Source organism: Dendropsophus ebraccatus, chromosome 15 (assembly GCF_027789765.1).
Source record: "Dendropsophus ebraccatus isolate aDenEbr1 chromosome 15, aDenEbr1.pat, whole genome shotgun sequence".
In the NCBI taxonomy this organism is placed as follows: domain Eukaryota; kingdom Metazoa; phylum Chordata; class Amphibia; order Anura; family Hylidae; genus Dendropsophus; species Dendropsophus ebraccatus.
In genome coordinates, this window is record NC_091468.1 from 46,494,373 (window position 1) to 46,519,029 (window position 24,657).

The window sequence follows — 24,657 nt, forward strand, 5'->3', positions numbered from 1 at the left end:
TAGATGCATCAGAGGTGGGTGTAGGGGCTGTCCTGTCACAAGGTCCAGAAACACTCACTAATCTCAAACCCATAGCCTACTTCTCTAGAAAATTCTCCAAAACCGAATGCAACTACGATATAGGCAATAGAGAACTCCTTGCCATTAAGTGGGCATTTGATGAGTGGAGACATTTCTTAGAGGGGGCTAAACACAAAATTAAGGTTTTAACCGATCATAAAAACCTCGTTTATTTAGATAAAGCCAAGCGCCTTACTCCACGGCAAGCCAGATGGGCTTTATTTTTTACACGGTTTAATTTTGAAATCACCTTCAGGCCGGGTTCCAAAAATATAAAAGCTGATGCTTTGTCTCGTAGTTTCAATATTAACGAAGGCCCCGTAAAGGAATCCGAAACTATCTTATCCCCTGGGGTGGTGGTGGCTATACTGCAGCCCGATCTGGCTGCTCAGGTGGTTCAGTCTCAGTCTATGGCGCCTAGAAACACCCCGGAAAACAAACTATTTGTTCCCCCAAATCTTCGGTTAAAAGTGTTGGAAGAAACACATTGTTCAGTACTGGCAGGTCATCCAGGTATTGCTGGCACCAAATATCTACTGTCTCGCCATTATTGGTGGCCATCCTGGGCTACAGATACTAAGCTGTTTGTAGAAGCTTGTGAGATTTGCGCCAGGTCCAAGGTTCCTCGCAGGTTACCGGAGGGACTTCTTCAACCCCTGCCTCTGCCTGCTAGACCTTGGACCCACATCTCCATGGATTTCATAACTGATTTACCACCCTCTAAGGGTAAAACGGTGATTTGGGTGGTTGTTGACAGGTTCTCGAAGATGTGTCATTTAATTCCTCTCAGCAAGCTTCCCAATGCTCGTACCTTAGCCTCTCTTTTTATCAGTCATATCTTACGTTTGCATGGGGTACCAGAGAATATTGTTTCTGACAGGGGAGTACAGTTTATATCTAGATTCTGGAGAGAGTTTTGTGGTCGCCTAGGTATATCTTTGTCATTTTCTTCAGCCTTTCATCCACAATCCAATGGACAAACGGAGAGGGTGAATCAGTCACTGGAGCAATTCTTAAGATGTTTTGTTGCAGGTTCACAGGAGAAATGGAGAGAATACTTACCATTGGCTGAATTTGCCCTAAACAATCATGAAAGTCAGTCTCTTAAAATGTCGCCGTTCTTTTGTAATTTTGGGTTTAATCCTCGTTGTTCTTCTGTACATGCGTCCGAATCCATTAATCCATCCGCCGAAAGAATCTACAGAAAACTGTGCACAGTTTGGGCCCAGGCTCTGCAGAACCTGGTTAAAGCCCAAGAAAATTGTAAAAAACAATCTAATAAAAGACGCATATCTGGCCCTGAGTACAGGGTAGGTGACAAGGTGCGGCTCTCTACTAGAAATTTGAAATTAAAGACACCATCTGGTAAATTGTCTCCAAAATACATTGGTCCTTATCCTATAGTAGAGATCATAAATCCAGTATCATTTAAGTTGCTGTTGCCTAGGAGTCTAAGAATTCACAATGTTTTTCATAAGTCTCTGTTGAAAAAATATGTTAATCCTGTGTTACCGTCTGCTCCTCCCGCTCCGTTGGTTATTCAGGGTGAACTAGAATATGAGGTAGAGAGAATTCTGGATTCTCGTCGGGTTCAGAATTCTTTGCAGTATTTAGTTCATTGGAAGGGATTTGGGCCAGAGGAGCGCACTTGGGTAGCTAGTAGGGATATGCATGCGTCACGTCTAGTTAGACAATTTCATCTGCATAATCCATCTAAGCCTGGTCCCTTAGGTAGAGGTCCGGAGGCCCCTCCTGAAGGGGGGGGTAATGTCAGTAACTTACCTGACCGCGCTCCAGCGTCGTCTGGGCCGGCTGGAGCGCAGCGCCGTCCTCCTCGGCAGGGCCGGGTGACGTCACGGAGACCCGACGGCGTCCCTAGTAACCAGGGGAGCCGCGGGTCTCGCATCAGTGAGCGCCGCCCGGCCGAGCAGCTGAGTGCTGTTGGACTCAGGCTGAGTGACGGATCTCTCTGCCACTCAGCCTGCAGTGCACCAGCTGCTATGTGTCTGGATTCAGGAGGCCGGACCAATCAGCCTTTGGTCCGGACTCCTGGTCCAGTATAAAGTGTTGTCAGTACCAGCCTCTAATCGCTGGCTATTAGTTGTTTCTGATCCCAGCTCCCCAGTCCCTGGTATTCTGCCCTATCCTTCCTCTATTGTCTTGCCTGGATTTTGACCTTTTGCCTGACCCCTGACTCTCCGTTCGGTTCCGATTTTGTACTGCGTTGCTCGTTTGGTTTCTGACTCGGCTAGTTTACTCCCCGCATTGTGTTTGTCTGTCTGTCTGCGTTTTATGTTTTGCACGTATACAGCATAGGGATTGTCTTCGTGGTTGTCCGCGACCGCCTAGGGTCGAACGAGGCAAGTAGGCAGGTGACAGTGGGTGGGGTAAGATTCAGGGCCCACTGTCAAGTGTCTTGTCTTCACCTGCTATTCCTGACATTATCCCTTTTAGTGTTCTTTAATTAATTCTATGCAATTATTCAAAGAAATTGTATACTTCAAGGTATTTTTGGTTATGCTGCACTGCTACATGATCTTAGGTCAACATCATGGGGAAAAGATGCAGAGAGTTTATGTTCTCATGACCCGGCCTTGATAGAAATGACTTCATTTTGACTATGAAGAAAAGTTAAGATAGGCATGACATGTATGCATGGTATTACTTGCAGAGCTGCCCAGTGCTTTTTTTCTCAGCCTCCATGGCCTACAAAAATAGACATCTCGTCATATTTATATAGAGAATATTTTCCAAGTTCTTCTAAAAATGTGAATGCAAAGATCAGAAAACGTTTTTCAGGCATCACACACTTTATTCTTCGCTAAGTCCATTTTTTTTTTTTGTAAAACATTAGCAGAGGAAGCAGAAGGACGACTTGGTCTCTTAATGTCGTTAATGTCTCCTCAGACAGAACACAATATTGCAAAATAACAGCTCCGAGGAGCAAGGAAAACAATTGCAGGGCAGCAGTGTACAGGAAGTTATGTTACTCGAAGAAGAATAGAATCAACCACAACACAGGATGCAAGCAGACCTCTACTATAGGAAGGATATACATTTCTAAAGACATACTCTCTAGACACCCACATCTTAACTGCACTGGGCTTGTATGAATCTCTTCATTTTCTTTGTGAGAAGTCGCCTTCGAAGAGAGATCAGGAGAGGAGAACAAAAAAGAATGGTCGCTTCACTATCAGTACTGGCTTTTTTGGTATCTTTTCTTTTGGCCAATGCAATACCTGAGAAAGAGAGAAGTGAAGCCGTCTGTTTTAATGACGCCTGTTACACCGTCCACCTGAGCCAGGATGCATTCTCTGATGCAAGTAAGGAGTGTATTAATCGAGGAGGCAACCTTCTCACCATACGGAATGAAGAAGAAGCCGGCCATGTTTACAATTTACTTTGGAAATTCACCAGCACCACGCAGGTTACTCAACCAATAAAGCTCTGGATTGGACTACAGCTGAAGGCAAAGTCATGTGTTGACAAAAATCAAGCTTTAAAGGGGTTTTCTTGGATCACGGATATTCAAGCTGCAAATGAAGATCAGTTCTCCAACTGGTTGGCTGAGCCAAGGAGGACTTGTATCAAGGAAAAGTGCGTGAGTATGAAACTGGACATGGGCTCGTCTGATAACTATAAATGGACTGATGAATCATGTTCTTCCCAGGCTGATGGCTATGTCTGCAAATTTAACTTTCAGGGCATGTGCCAGCGGGTGGCTCTTGCTGGCCCGGGCAATATTGAATATGAAACCCCTTTTAGTTTCAGAAGTTCTTCTTTGGACTTACTACCATACGGCTCTTCAGCGGCTGTGTCTTGTGACCACAGAGGAGAACATGCGGTATCTTTGCTATATTGTCTGAAATCAGATGAAACAAATGCGTATCAATGGCGTAATATTCGTGCTGACAAGAAATCAAGTGGACCCTTCTGTGCTTCAGAGGAATTGGGCTGTAAGTACAATAATGGTGGGTGCGAACATGACTGTGTGGAATATCCACAGAACAAATCTCTCTCCTGTAGATGTAGAGACGGCTATGTCTTAGCCCCCGACTTGGTGTCTTGTGTTTTCCCGGACCACTGCCAGTCCAATCCATGTGAGCAAAAATGTATAAACCACCAACATGTCTTTGAGTGTTCTTGTTCTACGGGCTTTGAGTTAGCAGAAGACAAAGTACATTGCTTGGATGTTAATGAATGCTTGAGTGGACCTTGCAGCCAGACGTGTATTAATACTTTAGGAAGTTTCCACTGCAAGTGTGATACTGGATTCCAACAGCAAGGAACACAATGCAAAGACATAGATGAATGTATCCACTCCAATTGCTCTCAAAGCTGCCTCAATACTCATGGCTCTTATAGCTGCGCCTGCAATACCGGTTACTTTATTAGCAGTGACAATACCACTTGCTTGGATATAGACGAGTGCGCTCACTCCCCATGTGCCCATTACTGCCACAACACTAATGGAAGTTATTTTTGCTCTTGTCCAAAGGGGATGGTAATATCATCTGATCACATATCATGTAATCCAGAGCAGAATACAGATGTCTTTACCCCTGGTGATATTAATGGTCTGGATCTAGAAGAGGCAACCAGCAGTAGTATAGACCAACCTACTCAAAACTTTACAGATGGCTCTACGGACCTAGAATATCAAGAAACGGGACAGATCACGCAGTCTACACCCATTGCACACGAAACAGACACCTTCTCTGGGAATAGTTCTGTTAATCAGGTAACAAGTGGTCATGATGATGATGACGGCCTTGACACGGTGCTCTTAGTCAGTATAGTATGTGTCTGTGCTGTGTTATTACTCATGACTATCATCGGAGGGGTCTTATGTCACAGAAGGAGGAATGCTAAGAAAAAACAGACTGAGAAGCCACCAAGTGCAACAGATAACTACTGCTGGGTCCCAGAACAGAAGGGGGATAAGGCTGTAAATAATGACTACAGATGACCTCACCACTGGTATACATGTAGAGTGTGCACCCATTGCTGTAGTGAATGATTTGAAGTTTGTGTTTCATATATATAAGTATTGTGTTTTTTTTAAAATTATGATTACTAAAGTAACCACTGCTGAACGTATGATGGTAAGATGTGTTCCTTAAAGGGGTTTATCCAGGATTATGTTGATAAAGCTTTTATTTTACAAAAAGTTTAAGTCATGCAACTTTGTTCTGTAATAATTTCAACTTCAAGATCTGCACTTACTTTAAGGGCATTGAAATGTACCATCATACAATGTACAATGAAGGCAGCAAGTTTTTTTTTTAGTTGGGTCAATAGTTTAAACACTGGATTAGGAGCTTGGACTACACTACAGGGAATCACAAGTCATTACAAGGTTCACAAGGAAAGAAGGCATTGCTTGCTATATGTGTTCGTAAAGAGAACGTGTTCACTTTAAGAGATGATATCTGTTGTATATAAGGTATTTTGTCAACACAGTTAATTAGTCTTCTTTTTCAGTAATATGAATGTGCAGTATAAAAAATGGTGATTATACAGTGTTTGATTTTTTTTTTAATTTGTTCTATTTTGTTATATTTAAAGGGGTATTCCTATTTCAAATAATGAAGGGGATCTGATTTCCAAAATAGAGTTGTGCATGCACGCCACCATTCCATTCATTGTCTAAGGGTATGCCACAGACCATGAAGAGCAATGCTTGGCTCCATAGACAATGAATGGAGTGGCGGTCTCCATGCATGATTTGCTGTGGTTAAGTCAGAGTCTAATTTTGTAGATGACAGAGGGTCTGACCACCATCCTGTGTATAAGGGATAAATTATTTTACATCAGCATACCCCTTTAATGTATCAGATTATATTTTAATTCTTTAAAGGTCTTTTCTCATCTAAGAACATTATCTCCTATCCATACTGTAGATCACAAGGCAAGCCCAACTGCTGGGGCCCCCAGTCTCCCATTACTATGGAGGAGCAGGTCTAACATGCGTACTGCCACTCTATCCATTCTTTATGGGAGGTATGGAAACAGATAAATACAGTGTGTGGCTATTTCTGGCAGCTCCCATAGAGAATGGATGAAGTAGTGGTACACTTGTGCAACCCGCCGCTCCATTCTAACTGGACTGGACTTTCCAACCCGCCACTCCCTTATAACCGGACTGGACTTTCAATTGTCTATTGCCCCTATTAAAAAGACTTCCCACAATCAGCTAGTTACCCCCTACCATGTAGATGGGAATACCTCTTTAATGGGGTATTACAACTTCAACAAATCATATTGAATGTATCATGAATACATCACAATTTGAAGAATTAAGAATATGCTCTCTGTATTAATTTCTAATAGTTTTGAAGATCCAGTCAATACCAGTCAATAGAAACCTTCATTGGTTTTGATCTCCGTCAATACCGTATTTTCTGGCGTATAAGACAACTGGCTGTATAAGACGATGCCTGACTTTTAAGAAGGTTGTCAGGGATTTGCCTTATACGCCAGAAAATGCTAACTCCTGCCTGACTGCAGCCCTGCTGTGGTCAGGCAGTAGTTAACTGCATTTAAAGAAAAAAAACAGTTAACTCACTTGTGGCCCATTCCTGGCAACAGTCTCGTTCCCGTCGCTGCTACTGTGACGTACACTGCCTGTGACGGAGATACCCGAAGCTCTCCCGGGCAGCCGAGTGTCTTATCGAAGAAGCTCTGGGGCAGTCGGCTGTCGGGAAAGCTTCAGGAGAATGACAGAGGCTTCGGGAACTTCTGGCGCCTCTGTCATTCTCCTGAAGCTCTCCTGGCAGCCAAGTGTCTTTCAGCTTCTCCGATGAGACGATCGGCTGCCCGGGAGAGCTTCAGGGATCTCTGGTGCAGGCAGTGTACGTCACAGTAACTGCGCTGGGAACGGGACAGTAGACGTGCAGCTGCCAGGAATGGGTCACAGGTGAGTTAACTGTTTTTTTTTTTATAGTGGTTGCCCCATACTGTGGGGATGCGGCCATCTTGGAGCTCCCTCACTGTATGGGGCGACCATACCTGGCGTATAAGACGACCCCTGACTTCTAAGAAGATTTTTCGGGGTTAAATAGTCGTCTTATACGCTAAATAGGGTAAAAAAAAATTCATTGGTTTTAAGTAGATCAAAATTTACTCATCAGGCATGACTAGTTACATGGCTAATATCCGAGCATTGAATTGTTACCTGTGTGTCCATCAGATTTTTTGATACAAAAGTATAAACCTGTTGGAAAATAGTTTTCAAAAGACTCTAAGTAATGAACACATGACTTGCAGTTTTTCATGTTTTAACTTCTCGTTTTCATGTTTTCTGAGCATTGAAAAATTACAAAATTATGACTAGTTTATAGACTTTGAATAAAAACCTTTATCATATGTCCTCCAGTCATTCCTTGTTATGTATATGCATTTTTTAAAAATTTTTTTAGTCCTATTTATTACACCTCGGTTCCTCAATGTACAACATGAATTGCTTCTGGGATTGTCATTTTAAGTTGAAACCATTGTAATATAAGACTTACAGAGGGGAAAATTAACTTTTCCCATATCCACAGGATAAAGGGCAAGGAAGAGATCATGAGGGGCCCGACCTCTATATCCCCACCGACCTCTTTATCGGGCCCCAGGCTTCTTTGTTATGAATAGAGCCACGGGTACTATTCATTCTGTCTGTTCATTCCTATGGAGCGGCCGGAAGAAGCCGAGGAAGAGTGCTTACTTGGCTCTTTCTGGTGGCTCCATAGGAATGAATAGAGCTGCGGGTCATGTGCCGTACTCGTGGCTCTCTTCATAACAAAGAAGCCAGGGCAGGATATGGAGATCGTCGTCTTTTAAGTTAGTTTTCCCTGGAAAACCTCTTCTAAAGCTCTCAAAATAAGAGAAGTGAGTATTAGTAAATAATTAGAATTAGAGTGCTTTTGGCGTCAGCACAGGACACTCTTATCACCCGCAGCCTAGCTGTGCCCCTATGTAAAATATATCTGTATCTGTATTTGGCTGGGTTCACACTACGTTTTTGCAATCCATTTTTTTTCATCTTTTTTTGCAAAAATATGATGAAAAAAACTGATGCAATTGTGTGCATCTGTTTTTATCCGTCTTTTCCATTGACTTCCATTAAAAAAAACAGATCCGCTTTGTTTAACGTACACAAAAACTTAGTCAACCTCATTTCTGTGTCCATTGAAAAAAAAAAAACAGATCCGTTTTTTCTTTATAATGGGAGTCAATGGAAAAACAGATATAAATGGATGCACACAATTGCATCCGTTTTTTCCATCAGTTTTTCACCCGTTTTTTGCAAAAAACGGATTACAAAAATGTAGTGTGAACCCAGCCTTTCCTGTATTTCCCATTGACAAATCCTAAATATCTGTCCTTAGATCTACAATAGAGGACTTCAACAGAGAGGGATTTTCAGTTCTGATCTCAAGTGAAGGGAGTATGATATATTGGGTTAGTATTTTATATGACTTTTATGGGCACATGTATCACTTTATAATATATCAAGAAGGTTGCGTCAACCAGAATCCTTCTAACAACAGTCATATCCTCATGCTATTAAAGAGAATCTGTCAGCTGTATACCATGCCCAGACTGGCAGACATGGGCAGATAGCTGATGATCGCTGTTTGCAAAGCTTTAAAATCATGTTTTTCTCAGGCTGGGTTCACATTGCCTTTTTGTAGTCTGTTTAATAGATCATTACTTTTAACGTACAGAAAAACGTAGTCAACCATGTTCCTGTGTATGCTTTAACAAAAAGATCTGTTTCAGTATTGTTTTTTTAATTTTTTTAAAAATTAATAATGGAAGTTAATGGAAAAACTAACCCAATTGCCTCCACTTTTGCATCCGTTTTTCTGGATCTGTTAAACAAACTGCAAAAACGCAGTATGAACCCATCCTTAAAGGGGTTGTCCAATTAAAAACTTTTTTTCTCCCTTTCTGTCCCTTTACCTAAGTTATACATACCACCTTTGTGCGTTCAAGTTCAGGTCTGGTCATTTCCCCTGACTCTGACCCCCTCTCCAGCCACACAGGAAGTTCTGTCATTCTAAAAATTGCTGTTTGGGTTGTCACAATACATGTTACTGTCCTCCATTTTGTGCTAATACATCACAGAACGTGTCACGGCACTGGGCGGTCTTGGCAGTGAGGGCCCTATTCCACGGGCCGAGCAACGATGTAAACGAGCGCCGATCTGCTAGATCGACGCTTGTTTACTGGGCCTATTACACGGCCCCAATGATCGTTTAGCGAGGGCTGCAGGGACATCGTTACCGATGTCCTTGCAGACCTTGCAGAATACATTACCCAGCAGGGCTTCTCCTGAGCTCCGTCTTCCTCCCCGGGTCCCGTGGCGCACCATCAGCTTCGGTGCAGCCTGACTGAGCTGTCAGACCGCTCAGACAATCACTGGCTGCGGCGGTCCCGGTCTGTGATTGGCTGAGCGGTCTGACAGCTTAGTTGATGCTGCGCACGGGACCCGGGGAGGAATACGGAGCGCAGGAGAAGCCCTGCTAGGTAATGTATTGTGCTTGGATCCTCGGTCGCCGCCACGCACCGCTATTCCACCATAGCGATGTGCAGGTGGCGGACGACGATTTTAGGTTTGAACCTAAATGAACAATGACACAATCATCGGCTGATCGTTCTCTCTATTCCACCGAGCGATAATCGGCCAATTATCGCTGCCGTGGAATAGGCCCCTGAGTCTTTTCTAATTGGTCCCCTTCCTCAGGGCTAATTTCAGTATCTGGGCAACTGAATTCCTATAGGTTTGTTACACTCAGTGTCACATGTTCTTTTTTAGCCATCAACAGTGCTCTTTGGAACCTTCATCGCATGGTCCCTTATGGTCCCTGCCTAATAGCAGTGCAGTGATCTAGGGAGAAGAAATGCACCATCTGTGCTCTATGGAAGGAGAAAACAGGGACCACTACACCCCCCATCCAGCTGAGCTTGTATATACATGCATGGACATCACTGGATCTCAGTGGCAGTCAGCTCTTTGGCATTGCATAGAGCAGCTATTTTCCCGCTCATCTGTAATACATGGTTTATGCAATGCCAAAGAGCTGACTTGCGGTGCTGGCTGCCTCTATCATGTTACAGCAGAGGTGGCACCATCTGGGGATGTGGTGAGGAATGATATGGGGAATTGATAATTGGGTGTTTGTGTGGTTTCAGATTGGCTAGTGGTCACTGGGGGGAGGGAATGGGGGAGGTATTAAAGGGGTTATCCAGCGCTACAAAAACATGGCCGCTTTCCCTCTACTGTTGTCTCCAGTTTGGGTGGGGTTTTGAAACTCAGTTCTATTGAAGTAAATGGAGCTTAATTGCAAACTGCACCTGAACTGGAGACAACAGTAGGGGGAAAAGTGGCCATGTTTTTGTAGCGCTGGATAACCCCTTTAAAAGAAGTATTCGTTGTGAAACGGGTCTATGTAGTTTAGCAGGTCCCTTGCTCAAATGATCCAAACCAGGAAGTAAAGATAGGTAAGTAGAAAACAGTTCATGGTGGCCCCTAAAAATTGCGGATCGCGTCAAAAGTTGACAGAGGGACTTAGGTAAGTTAGAGCTACTATGCATGCATTTTTTAAACTCAAGGATCGTAGTGGGGGTTACCTGGGGCGATCAGCAGGAGAAAACAAACGCCAATCTGTTAGGTCAAATGCTCCTCATTCTCCGCTTGCTGCCTCTGCGTGTTATTACATCCGCTGACAGCGTGGATACAAGTGGGTACGTGCAGGTACAATTGTTAAAGGTGATGTCACGACCCGACTCCCAGAGCTGTGCGGGCTGTGGCTGCTGGAGAGGATGATGGCAGGGGGACACTGGAGGGACACTGAGCATCCCTCTTCTATTAAGGAAGTGACATCACCATGTTATCCAGAAAGTGACATCTCCATGTTATCCAGGAAGTGACATCACCATGTTATCCAGGAAGTGAAGCCTTGATGCAGTAGTAAGTGCAGCGAAAAAGCACTTTATAAGCATTTCCCATAATAAGTGTATATAAGGAATTTGTATAACTTTTAGGGGGCAATATAATACTTTATTAAAAATTTTCGCCTGACTTCTTTAAATCGTCCAGGCATCGCATAGAAGATAGTGGTCATCTGCTGCCACTGCTCCTATTACACGGAGCAAAGACAGCAGATCATTGCTATTCGGATCATTGGTCTTTTAACATGTTGTAAGACAACGATCAGCTGACATTGTGCATCGATTATCGCTTCATGTAATAGGGCCTTAAGATTTCTTTCTAATGGATTCTGGTTAATTAATAAATGTTTAAAGCGAATGTACTATCAATAGAATGGAGCTGCGTCATGAAGGGGCATGGGTTTCCTCCCATTGGTGGTGGAACGGCCCACCTCCATTGCTTCAGCCCAATTCATATTGTCTCCTACTCCCACTGTTCTCCCACCTTAGGAGACAAATATTCCATGCCTCTGTCTCACATTGTGTGTGTTTGCTGAGCAAAGGCTGATGATGTAGACAGGGGGCAGGGCGTGATGTCACAGGAGGTGCGACTAAATCCCCCAATCCCCTGAGTGATCCACCATCTCTGAATAGCCAGAAGCAGGTGCAGCACTAATTTTACTGATTGTGATGGGTGGGGGACTGTGATGATCAGCTGAGGGAAAGCATTGCATTCTGGGAACTGCTCAACCAAGAATGATAGAAGCACAATACAGAACAAAAACTCCCCAAACAAATGGATTTTTGGTAGTTTCACAACTGGGATAGATAGGTAAGTAATGCTATATGCTTCTGCAGAAGTTTCATTTTTTTTAACCTCTACCTGGAGTTCCCCTTTAAACTTAAAGCGAATGTACTTATGCAAATGTTAGGATTGTTATTGCCCAAATGCTTAGAGGGAACAAGATAAAGTGTGAAAGGAAATGGGATTGATGCTAAAAAGACCATCAGCACACCCCCGAGCAACACTGAAGACAATAAGCCACAGTGTGTGCCAAGGTTACTGCTATCTGTGTAGGGAGGTTTGGACTGCAGGGGTTGCTGTTATGTTCAGGGCACTGTTAACCCTTAGGGGACACAGTCAGTTTTCATTTTTCCGCTTTCGTTTTTTCCTCCTTGTGTATAAAAGGCCATAGCACTTGGATTTTTCCACCTAGAGACCCAGATGAGCCCTTATTTTTTGCGCCACTAATTGTACTCTGCAGTGGCAGACATAATTTTTGCCTTAAATATGCTGTGAAACCAGAAATAAATTATATCTGTGGTGAAATTAAAAAAAAAAAAATTCTGCCCACTAGACCACCAGGCAAGGCCGACATCAAGTATTTATATGCAGCTCTCAACTTTGACAGCAGCATCTAAATACTTATTTAGCAGGCACGGCGATCAGACCGTGCCCTCTTATACTGTAGCTGTGGTCCCGGCCTGCATATAGCACCAGGGATCGCGGCAGTTCAGAGCGGGGTCGCTGTGCGACCCCCCTCTGGACTCCCCTAGCGACACCAGGGCGTACAGTAATGTCCTGGTGCAGCTAAGGGTTAAAAGTTTCATTGTGATGTCTGGCAGCCATATCATGAAAGGTAAGAGATTGAGGCTGTCCATAGGTTGCTGAGAGTTTATAGCATGTAGGTTTCTATATGTGTGGTGCATAGATATTTTTAAACTAAAAAGACAAGTTTGTGGTCAGAGAGTGGGGGGAAAGCGATAACACCCTTTTACACAGGTGGACGGAGAAGGATTATGAGCACCAATTTCAGTAATCAGCACTGGTTTCCTGAGTCTTAACACAGCATGCAGCCGGGCTGCGTGAATGATTTTTGTATTGTTCATGCGGCCCTTAAACTTCATTATTGTTGGCCGCACATCTCCTATTTACACAGAGCGGATTGTAGATAATGAGAGTGACTGTATTGGTTGTACCAAAGATCCAATTAGCTGATGAACAAGTGTTTGGTCATTTGTCGGCTGATTGCTGGCACTTTTACACTGGCCAAATATTGGGAACGAGATTCTTAGGAATGGCCATTCACCAAATACAGCAATTGGCCTATGTGAAAAGGACTTTAGTAAAGTAAGAAAATGGAGACTTAGTAAGTTGTGAAACTAAGAGGCAGATGGTACGATGTGGTTGCCTATGGGTAGGTTAAAGGACAACACTGGCCAAAATCTATTTTTAATATGTTATTTAACCCCTTAAGGACAGAGCCTGAAATGGCCTTAAAGACAGAGACAAATTTTATGAATATGACCTGTGTCACTTTATTCATTAATAACTTCGGGATGCTTTTACCTATCCAGCCGATTCTGAGAATGTTTTCTCATGACATATTGTACTTTACATTTCTGGTAAAATGGAGTCGATACTCATAACGAATCTTTATGAAAAACACCAAAATAGCGTGAAAAATTGTGAAAAAATGCATTTTTCCAACTTTGAAACCTTTCTGCTTATACAGAAAATGGTTATGCCACATAAATTATATATTAAATAGCATTAGCAACATGTCTACTTTATGTTTTTTTAGACAATAGAAAGCTTAAAACATTAGCAGCAATTTTCCAAATTTTCAGTAAAATTTCAAAATCAGATATTTTTAGGGACCCAAGTGTATTTGAGGGGACTGTATGTTAGAAAGCCCCACAAAGCACCCCATTTCAGAAACTGCACCCCCCAAACTCTGCAAAAGCATATCCAGAAAGTTTTTTTAACCCTTTAGGGGAGTCACAGAAATAAAAGCTAAGGGGGGCATTTATTAAGTCCGACGTTTTTTACGCCGGACTTAAAAATGCCCCCGCAGCTCCGGCGCTACGGAGATTTATGTAGAGGCGGACTGCCTCTACATAAATCCTGTGTGCACCGCCGAAAACCTACGCCAGCTGAGGACTGGAGTAGGTTTTCAGCTTATATTTGGGCGGAACGGATGGTAAATCGCGCAGACTCTAAGTCCGCGCCCTCCGTTCCGCCCACTACACGCCCCCCTGGCGTACTCGGCAGAAAGTGTTGACTTGCAAATATTTTATTCGCAGATCGGCCATTTGCGTATAAAAAAATACGCAAATCGGCACTTTCCGCCGAAAATCATCCGTTCGCAGGATGATACATGTGGCCCTAAGTGTGTAAGAAATTTTAAATTTTTTTATTTTCTGTGCAGAGATTTTATTGTAATGCAATATCTTTCATAATGATAAACCTATTAGCAGAATAATGCACCCCAATATTGATTGCCCCGTTTCTGCAGTTTATAGATATACCCATATGTGGCCCTATTGCGCTATTTGACGCAACCACAAGCCTCAGATATAAGGGAGCGCCTAGTGAATTTCAACGCCTCCGTTATATTTGGTCATTTTTGACTGTACCACTTCAGGTTGGCAGAGGCTCTGGGGTGCCAAAACTTAAAAAACACCCCTAAAGGGACACCATTTAGAAAACTACACCCCTCAAGGAATGTAACAAGGGGTGCGGTGAGCATCTGGACCCCACAGGTGCTTCACAGATTTTCAGAACAATGTGGTGTAAAAAAGGAAAAATTCAATTTTTTACACTAAAACGTTGTTCTAGCCTTCATTTTTCATTTTTACAAGGGGATAAAAGAAAAAACAACAACAAACGTGTAGGGCAGTTTCTCCCGAGTACAGAAATACCCCACATGTGGACATAAAGTGCAAAGCGGGCACAGGACGAGCGTCCAAAGGGAAGGAGCGCCAATTGGCCTTTGCAAGCTAAATTTTACTGGAATGGATTTCAAGGGTCATGTCGCATTTACAGAGCCCTCGTGCTGCCAAAACACTGGAAACCCCCCACAAGTGACCCCATTCTGGAAACTACACCCCTCAAGGAATCTAACAAGGAGTTCAGTAAGCATATGGACCCCACTGGTGACGGGCACAAATGTGGAACAATATGACGTGAAAGGGAAAATTTTCATTTTTTCACTTTCACGGCACAAATGTGCCCATCATCAAGGGGTCCATATCCTCACTGCACCCCTTGATAGATTCCTTGATGGGTGTAGTTTCCAGAATGGGGTCACTTGTGGGGGGTTTCCAGTATTTTGGCAGCACGAGGGCTCTGTAAATGCGACATGGCATTCATCATCCATTCTGGCCAAATCCAACCTCCAAAATCCAAATGGCGCTCCTTCCCTTCGGAGGCTTGCCCTGCACCCGCATGGCGCTTTATGTCCACATGTGGGGTATTTATGGACTCGGAGGAAATTGCTCTACACATTTTGTGTGTTTTTTTTCTCTTTTAACCTCTTGTGAAAATGAAAAATTTAAGGCTAAACCAACATTATAGTGTAAAAAATGTAATATTTCATTTTCACGCCATATTGTTCCACATTTGTGCCCGTCACCAGTGGGGTCCATATGCTCACTTCACCCCGTGTTACATTCACTGAGGGTTGTAGTTTCCATAATGGGGTCACTTGTGGGGGGGGGTTCAACTGTCTTAGCAACACAGGGGCCTTTTAAATGCAACATGGCCCCTCGAAATCCATTCCAGCCAAATCCAGCCTCCAAAAGCCACCTGCACCCGCATGGCGCTTTATGTCCACATTTGGAGTATTTCCGTACTCAGGGGAAATTGCTCTACACATTTAGTGTTTTTTTTTATCTTTTAACCCCTTGTGAAAATGAAAAAATCAAGACAAGATCAATGATTTAGTGTAAAAATTAAACATTTTTTACACTATATGTTAGTCTAGCCTTGATTTTTTCCTTTTCCACAAGGGGTTAAAAAAGAAAATGAACACAAAACGTGTAGGGTAATTTCTCCTGAGTATGAAAATACCCCACATGTGGGCATAATGTGCCATATGGGCAGAGGGCAAGCCACCAAAGGGACAGAGCGCCATTTAGAGGCTGGAATGGAGGATGGAGGCCATGTCGCAATTAAAAAGCTCCTGTGCTGCCAGGACAGTAGAAACCCCCCACAAGTGACCCCATTCTGGAAACTACACCCCATAAGGAATCCAACAAGGGGGTACAGTGAGCATATGGACCCCACTGGTGACGGGCACATATGTGGAACATGTGCCGTGAAAATAAAAAATACATTTTTTTCATTTTCACACCACAAATGTGCCCGTCACCAGGGGGCCATATCCCCGCTGCCCCCCTTGTTAGATTCCTTAAGGGGTGTAGTTTCCAGAATGGGGTCACTTGTGTGGGGTTTCTACTGCCCTGGCAGCACAGAGGCTTTATAATTGCGTCATGGCATCCTCTAATGGGAATGGCGGCCATACCTATTTAGCTGGGGAAAAGGGACAATTCTAATTTATTTGGGGGTATTAGGCCAATTATTAGTTTATAAGGTTGGAAATGACAGGTGTCCATCAAATTTAACCTGTGTTGATCCAGAGGAAGGCAAAAAAAACCCTTGTGAGGCAGACGACAGTAGCCTCCTCACAGGGGAAAAATTCCTTCCTGACTCCATGTTGGCGATCAGAATAATCCCTGGATCAACGAGACCCCTGAAATAGGAATAAGGGACAGAATTTAGAAAATGTAGAACTCCAGTGACGTGTGGTGCGCCTTGAAGCGATCCAGTATGCAGAGGCCGGGGTGATCAGGACAGGTGTCACACTGGAAAATGGTGTCCTTCCTGATCCCCCTGTTACGCCACACTCTGCGCTTCTTCTGGGGTCTTCTGTTTTCCAGTGTGGGGGACGTCACCTGGAAAATGTTTTCCTGGTGCGATATGAGGTCCTTCATATCCAGTAGCGCTGGGTCCGCTCCATGGCTGCTAAATATTAGGGCTTTATTACTGCTTCTGATATTTTCGGATCGTGCCGCAAGCTACAATAGCTCGGGCAGCGAGGGACCAGAAGAGGGGGTGCTGGTATAAGAGTTATCCCCGTACAGGTGGTAACCTTTATCCAGCAGTGGGAAGATCAGTTCCCAAACGATCTTCCCACTAACTCCGAGGATGGGGGGGCATCTGGGGGCTGGATTCGGGTGTCCCTTCCTTCATACACTCTAAGGGTACGTGTACACTGCGGAAAGGCGAAGGATAACCCTTTGTGCATTCCACAGCTGGCACCCAGCGGCAGACTGATGCAGGCATGCGTCTCCGCACATGTCATAGACTCCATTCTATGCACGGGCGGATTCCCCCCTCTGTCCAAAGAATGAACGTGTTCATTCTTTGGACGGACTACAGAATCCGCCCGTGCATAGACTGGAATCTATGACACGGGCGGAGACGCATGCCTGCATCAGTCCGTCGGTGGGTGCCAGCTGCGGAATGCACAAAGGGTTATCCTTCGCCATTCCGCAGTGTGCACGTACCCTAAATCTGTAAGTGTACCCTGAGGTACGCTCACAGAGTTTGGGGAATTTCACGCCATACCGTCATCTCCTATTGGGACGGTACTGGCGGAAAAGACGTGTCTGGGGGGCAGCGTACGCTACGCTACCCCCAGACACGTCACTGGATGATGAGGACGTGAGGATGAATAGAGGAACGAAGGATCCCCCCATTCATCCTCACTGGCTGCTTCGGTGTCGGAGGCAATAATAACGTATGCGTCCAACACCGAAAAAGCCCTGGGGCCATCTTTATACGGGGTCTAGTATATGGGGTATGTAAATGTGTAATGTAGTGTAGTGTAAAACTTTATTCCATGTAGTGTGGTGGTGTAGTGTTTTTTTGACAGTAAGAAAAAATATCCCTACGCCAAGAAAGGAGCTGCTGATAAATGCCGCACTTATGTACGGCACTTATCAGCAGACAGTGGCGGTAGGATATAGGGGGGAAACAACGCCCCTACGCCAAAAAGGAGGAGTTGCTGATCAGCGGCGTTAGGGCGCAAAAAAAAAATCTTTTTAACCCAAAGCAACTGATCAGTGAATGATATTCACTGACCCGGAAAGCTGAATCTAGCTGCTATATGCTGATCTGTATTGATCAGCATATAGCAGCGATCGTCGGCACGGGAGGGGTTAATCACCCCCCGTGCCGACAAGCAGAGATGGCCTGCATTATAGCAGGCCATCTTCCCCGACCGCTGTGTGTGAACACACAGCGATCAGGGAAACATCGGGCGTAAGTATACGCCTGTTTGCGTTAAAAAGCCCACCCTGCGGGGGTGTATACTTACGCCCGATGTCGTTAGGGGTTAAGAAGCAAAGTTAGGTAAATTCCTAATGTACACTAATTATGGGAAATGCACATATAGTGCTATTTCCCTCAATTTACTAGGGTTTTGTTGTTATCTTTTACATGTAATTTCTACATATACTGTGCCCCCTGCTGGACCCTTCAGGTATAGACTGGTCGTGATGTCACTTTTTAAAAAATTTTTTAAAGAAATTTAAGCCTGTCTGATCTACTAAATTGAGGAAAATAGCACTATATGTAAATTTCACATAATTAATGTTCATTAGGAATTTGTCTAACTTTGCTTATGAAACAACATATTAAAAATAAATTTTGTCCACAGCTGTCCTTTAAAGCGACTTTGTATCCACAATCTAACCCCCCCAAACCACTTGTATCTTTGGATAGCTGCTTTTAGGGTGCCTTCACACCTAGTGACTCGGTCGGGTAGGTCGGGTCGGTCCTGGCAGATCACTTTCACTACATACACGCAGCGGTCTGAACGACCGCTGCGTGTTTGTAATTCTGCCGGCCCCTTAACCCCTTCAGCTCCAGCCCGCCTCCCGCTCCCAATCCACTGTATACATTACCTCTCCTCGCTGCACGGGGTCCCGGCGTACTGCTCTCCCGCCCGGCCAATCAGTGTGTTGCCCAGCCACTGATTGGCCGGCCGGAGAGCAGTACGCCGGGACCCCGTGCAGCGAGGAAAGGTAATGTATACAGAGCGGGAGGCGGGCGGAAGCTGAAGGGGTTAAGGGGCCGGCAGAATTACATACACGCAGCGGTCGTTCAGACCGCTGTGTGTATGTAGTGAAAGTGATCTGCCAGGACCTAAACGAGGACCAGGACCTACGCTGCGAGTCGCTAGGTGTGAAGGCACCCTAAATCCAAGATATGTCCTGGGGTCTGTTTTGCAGGTGATGCAGTTATTGTCCTAAAAAACAACTTTAAACTTGCAGTCCCGTGCCCAACGGGAGTATCTGTTCCCTAACTTTGCACCACCCCTCCGTCCCTCCTCCCCACCCTCTTCATCATTAGGAATGCCACTGGAACATTTTCTCCTGTCTGAACATTACACAGGTGCCTTAACGATCCAGGCCATGATAGCTGCATCACCTGCCGAACGGACCGCAGGACAGATCTTGGATTAAAAGCAGCTATCTGATGGTACAAGCGGTTTGGGGGGGTCAGATTGTGGGTACAGAGTCAATTTAAAGGGGTACTTTGGAGAGAAAAAAAAGTTTTCAAATCAACTAGTGTCAGAAAGTTATACAGATTTGTAAATTACTTCTATTTAAAAATATCAAGTGTTCCAGTACTCATGAGTTGCTGTATGCTCTACAGGAAGTGGTGTATTCTTTCCAGTCTGACAGGGTCGCTTTAACGTTACCCAAAGTCACAGTCAGCATTTTACAAGATAGGAAATAAGGGAACCAGGCAGCAAAGGGATCAAGGTGTGTTGGGTGAGCCAGTTGGTCCATGGACAACCAACACTCTCAGAGAAATGTCTAGAAGAATTTGATAGTATAGACTAGTATTATTTTCCAAGCTAATATACCATATAATATTATCTTCTCTATAGTGTTATAGTCTATTACAACCTACCCTCACCATTGTTTTAAAGGGAATGTGTCACCTAGATTTTCTTTTACCGATTACAGTCAGATACTAAAACTTGTTCTTTTATTCTAATCTGTTTCTATTTTCTGACTGTAATTTCACTTTTTGTACATTGTTATGGGGGCTGCCATCTTGCATGAGCTGTTTTTAACAGCATTTGCTGACATGCCTCACAGCAAGCCTCATGGACATAGATGACAATAGGCAATATTGATATAAATGTAAGACATTATTGAGTGTACTCTGTGACCTGTGAGGAGGTCATTCCACAGGGAACTGCTATTGTCTCCTCTATCTACTGGTGTCACATGTTTCTGCAATGCTGTACAGGTCACTTTACAGCAGCCTCCTCTTATAACTACTGACACAACAGGAAGCCTCAGCAAGATTTCAGGATTATTTTATAATATAAGTACCAACATGGAAAATTAGAAAAAAGTCACCAAAAATTCTTAAAAATATGTTTAACATTAAAACATTATTCATACAACAAGTCACTTTTTGATTACACATTCCCTTTAAGCCATCTAACTTTTAAAAGCTTGTGTGGTGTGCCTGAGTCTGAGGGCATAGAGGAGCAATTTCAAAAGAAGAAATATGGATGTTAGATCCATGAAATGTTTAACCTCAAGGGTGCTTTAACTAATTTTGATACCTTATCCGGTAGAAAACACATATACACCTATATACATTCTTGCTGGGCATGCCCTGTGCAGCAGTAACATATATATACATTCCTGACTGTAAAGAGGTTTTAATGTGTGTAAGGCCACTTCAATGCGACCGGCCCTGTAATGACTGACTGGGACCTCCCCAGCATGTACCGGCAGGCGTCCTGTTGGATCGGTGATCTGTGCATAGAGTCTGCTGTCAGGCAGACTCTATGTACAGATCGCCGAGAGTACTGATGAATTCTATGGCATAGCATTCCTCAGTATATGCAATCTGAGCATTGCATATATAAGTCCACTAAGGGACCTATATAGGCAGTATAAAATGTACAACAAACAAAAAAAATGTTTTAAAACATATTAAAAAAAAACGTTATAAAAATGCCCCAAATAAACATTTATATTACCGCCTTGCCCATTATACAAATAAAAATATTATAAGTATATAAAAAAAATAACATATTACATATTGTAGAGTGCAGAATTGTCCTATCTATTAAAGTATAACAATATTTTTCCCACAGAGTGAATGGCGTAAAGGAAAGGTGAAAAAAAACAAAACAAAAAAAACACCAGGATTGCTAATTTTTAAAAAACTAACTAGGGAGTCTGCTATGTTTTTTTTTATTAGACTATAAATCATTTTTACTTTAGGTCTTTGAAGTCTTCTTTTACCTAAAGCGTTAAACATTTTGTTTCTCATACAAGCTGTCACATTGCATTATGCCTGTATTCACCCATGTCGAACTTCAAAATAAGTTTTTGTTTAGTTATGATAATTTGTTTTACGTCTTCTACAAATCACTACAGCCCTTGCAGCCTATAGATACTGTCACCCAATTTTTCCAATTTTCGGGAAGGATAAATCAACACAGTGCCGATATACAGATAATCAAAGTGTCCATGTGAACAATAAACAAATAAAAAATGTGTCAATCTGAGAATTTACATGACTAAATGCTTTTGTTTCGGGCTAGTGCTACCTTCATCCACCTACATAAAATGACAATATATATGCATGAGCATCTTGTTGTCATTGCAAAGTCGTATTACGTTATCAATAGATTCTAATAGGTTCCTTGTGAATCAATCCATAAGGGTGAGAATTCGAAGACTCCTTTATCTTCTTGTAATGTACAACACGGCATCACCAGACACATATGTAGGAATGGCCCTACCCGGAATTCTTTTGTTATTTGTGAGAAGGAGAACTGGTACTCCACAAAGGAAGGGCAAACAGTTTACAATCTATATTACACCCTATGAAGGATTCTAAAACAATCTATAATTCCTATAGAGGCTAGCTACTCTAGAAGGAGCTCTGGAGGAGGAAAAGGTTGATTGGATTTCCCAGGGAAGCCCTAATAATGTATCATGAACAGTTACTATACAAGGTAGTATAGAATGTATGTCTATACAATGTTTTATGCTGCAGTTTGCCATTGGAAGAACATGTTGAGAGGTCCACATTACTTCATGTTAAAACGAAACTTTACCCACAATCTGACCCCCCCAAACCACTTGTTCACCGGGTTCACACTATGCACAACACCGGCGGGTCACAGAACGGCCGGTGCTACCAAAGATCATCTCGGCTGGTATTGCAGTACTGGCCGGATGAGCTTCACTTTTGGTAAATTCGGATGCGGGTGCATCCGTGTGCGCCCGCATCCTAATTCACCGCCGCATACAATGGAGTGTGCGGCCGAAGCCGCACGCCCTATTGTGTGAACTGACATGACTTGTGCGGCCGCTATTCAATGAATAGTGGCCACAGAAAACTGGCCAGTTTTTTGTGCGGCCATATGGAATCTCTGCCGGAGCATATACTATTTATATACACTCCGGCAGAGATTCCATTCATTCACAATACACATTATGTTTTATATAAATTACGGCCGTTGTTGCAAATTGCGACAATGGCCGTGATTTATGCAAAAAATACATTGTGTGAACAAAGCCTTAGATAGCTGCTTTTAATCCAAGATCTGTCCTGGGGTCTGTTCGGCAGGTGATTCAGTTATTGTCCTAAAAAACAACTTTTAAACTTGCGCCCTGTGTCAAATTCGTACCCATGCCCTAGGATTGCGACACCCCTTTGTTCCTCCTGCCCGCCCTCTTTATCATTAGGAATGCTCCTAGAAAAAAATTCTCCTATTTCTTACCTCTCTGAACACTGCACAGGTGCTGGATCATTAAGGCACATGTGCAGTGTTAAGACAAGTGAGGAATAGGAAAAATCATACCCAGGGGCCTTAGTAATGATGAGGAGGGCAGTGAGGAGGGATGAAGGGGCAGTGCAGGCCTAGGGCACAGGCACTCTAGGCCAATTTGACACAGGGCTGCAAGTTTGAAAGTTGTTTTTTAGGACAATAACTGCATCACCTGACAAACGGGCCCCAGGACAGATCTTGGATTAAAAGCAGCTATCCAAAGGTACAAGCAGGTTGGTGTGTGTGGGGAGGGGAGGTGTCAGATTGTGGGTACAGAGTCGCTTTAAGGCCTTTCACCTGAGGTTTTACCTTGGAGGACTTTAACATGGTGTAAACATAGCCTAAGTGCTGCAGGTATGGGGAAGCTGTCATAGTGGGTCAGATCAGGTATTGATATTACTATATGAGCTAGACAGAACTCTGAGGAACCGAAGGGATAGTGGGAAAAGGGAGATTTATTAAACTGGTGTAAAGAAGAATTGGCTCATTCGCCCCTAGCAACCAATCAAATTCCACCTTTCATTTTTTTTTAAATCTGTGAGGAATGAAAGGTGGAATCTGATTGGTTGCTAGGGGCGACTGAGCCAGTTCTACTTTACACCATGTTTGATAAATCTCCCCCAATGGTTCTTCTTGAAGTGAGCGCCAAAAACATGTGTGTAGACCTTTAGGCCATTGATGCTCCACTGGGAATTCTGGGAAGAAGGATATGCAAAGCAGCTCTTTGGTGCCACTTTTTAGAGGTATCTTTCTGTTCAAGTCAGTGTCTGACTCCGATAGGAAATCTAAAGGCTGCATTACTCAGCATGATAATGAAGGGGAAGCAAGCGCCATCCTGTCAGGTCAGCCCCTGCTTGCCCCTCATTTCCAGCTTGCTGCCTGTGCTATTACAGCCACAGACAGTGAGTGGGGAGAAGTGGGAGGGACTGCACGGACAATCCTGAATGCCCATTGAAGTTGGTGGTGGTCAGCTGCCGCCACTCCTACAGACCGCACAACAGACCGTCGCTGACATGATCATGCCATTTCAATGTGTTAAAAGACCACAATCAGCCAGCATCGTGCATGTCAGCTGATCGTGCCCTTTCAACATGCGCTATTATACCAAACGATTATCAGCCAGAGTGGCCGGTAGTTGGCCACGTATGGCCGATAATCGTTTGGCGTAATAAGACCTTTTGGATGTGACTGGGAATTTAAGCCAAGTCAGACAACTCTTGAAAGGGAGAGATTACAACACAGTAGACAGCTGTTTTAGGGCCATTGCCCTTCAATACATAGCAGGGTGCTGGCTGGCTTGCATACATAATGCAAAGACCCAATAATATATAGTTACAGCCAATGCTAACACTAGACTATATGCTTTATATACATGTATTTGTTCATAAGATGAGTGGAAACATACAGTGTATTATAGATAGATACTAGAAGTGAATAACTAGAATATCCATTCTATAAATAAATGAAAGGATTATATGTATAATTCAGCGTGCACATACCACATGGGCCATAATGTATGCAAAGATATCGCAAAGATGCTGATTAATAGTCACATGAAGCCAGGAGGGTAAATGAGTGACTGCTACATCTTATCAGAAAAAAAGGAAATAAGCAGCAATATATGTGGAACAAGGCTAACATTGTGAGTCATAAAGAAAAGCCTTAAATGGAATCACACAGCCCAGCTTATAGGGAATCTGTCACTAGGTTTATTCCGCCTTAAGGCTATGTTCACACTATGTATCTGTGCGGCTGTATTGCGGGCTGTAAATCATCAGCCGTATTTTTCAGGTTCATGCGTACGCTGGAAAGTATATGATATACGGCTGCACAGTGCACACTATGTATGAGCCTACGGCCCGTTTTTTTTTAAAATAAATAAATAATTAATAAAAAAAAAGACGCATAGGGTCCCCCCCTATTTTCATAACCAGCCGGGTTAAAAACCAAGCAACAGCAGCCTGGTAACACCAGGGTGGGAAGAGCCATTGGTTTAGGCCCTCCC

General features: G+C 43.6%; 1 protein-coding gene across 1 annotated transcript; it reads left to right on the forward strand.

Annotated features, from left to right (window-relative positions):
- Positions 1-2,994: 2,994 nt before the first annotated feature.
- Positions 2,995-6,788, forward strand: LOC138773864 (complement component C1q receptor-like). The gene has a single exon (XM_069954325.1). The coding sequence runs from the start codon at positions 3,170-3,172 to the stop codon at positions 5,027-5,029; it is 1,860 nt and encodes a 619-aa protein (XP_069810426.1). The 5' UTR covers positions 2,995-3,169; the 3' UTR covers positions 5,030-6,788.
- Positions 6,789-24,657: the final 17,869 nt, after the last annotated feature.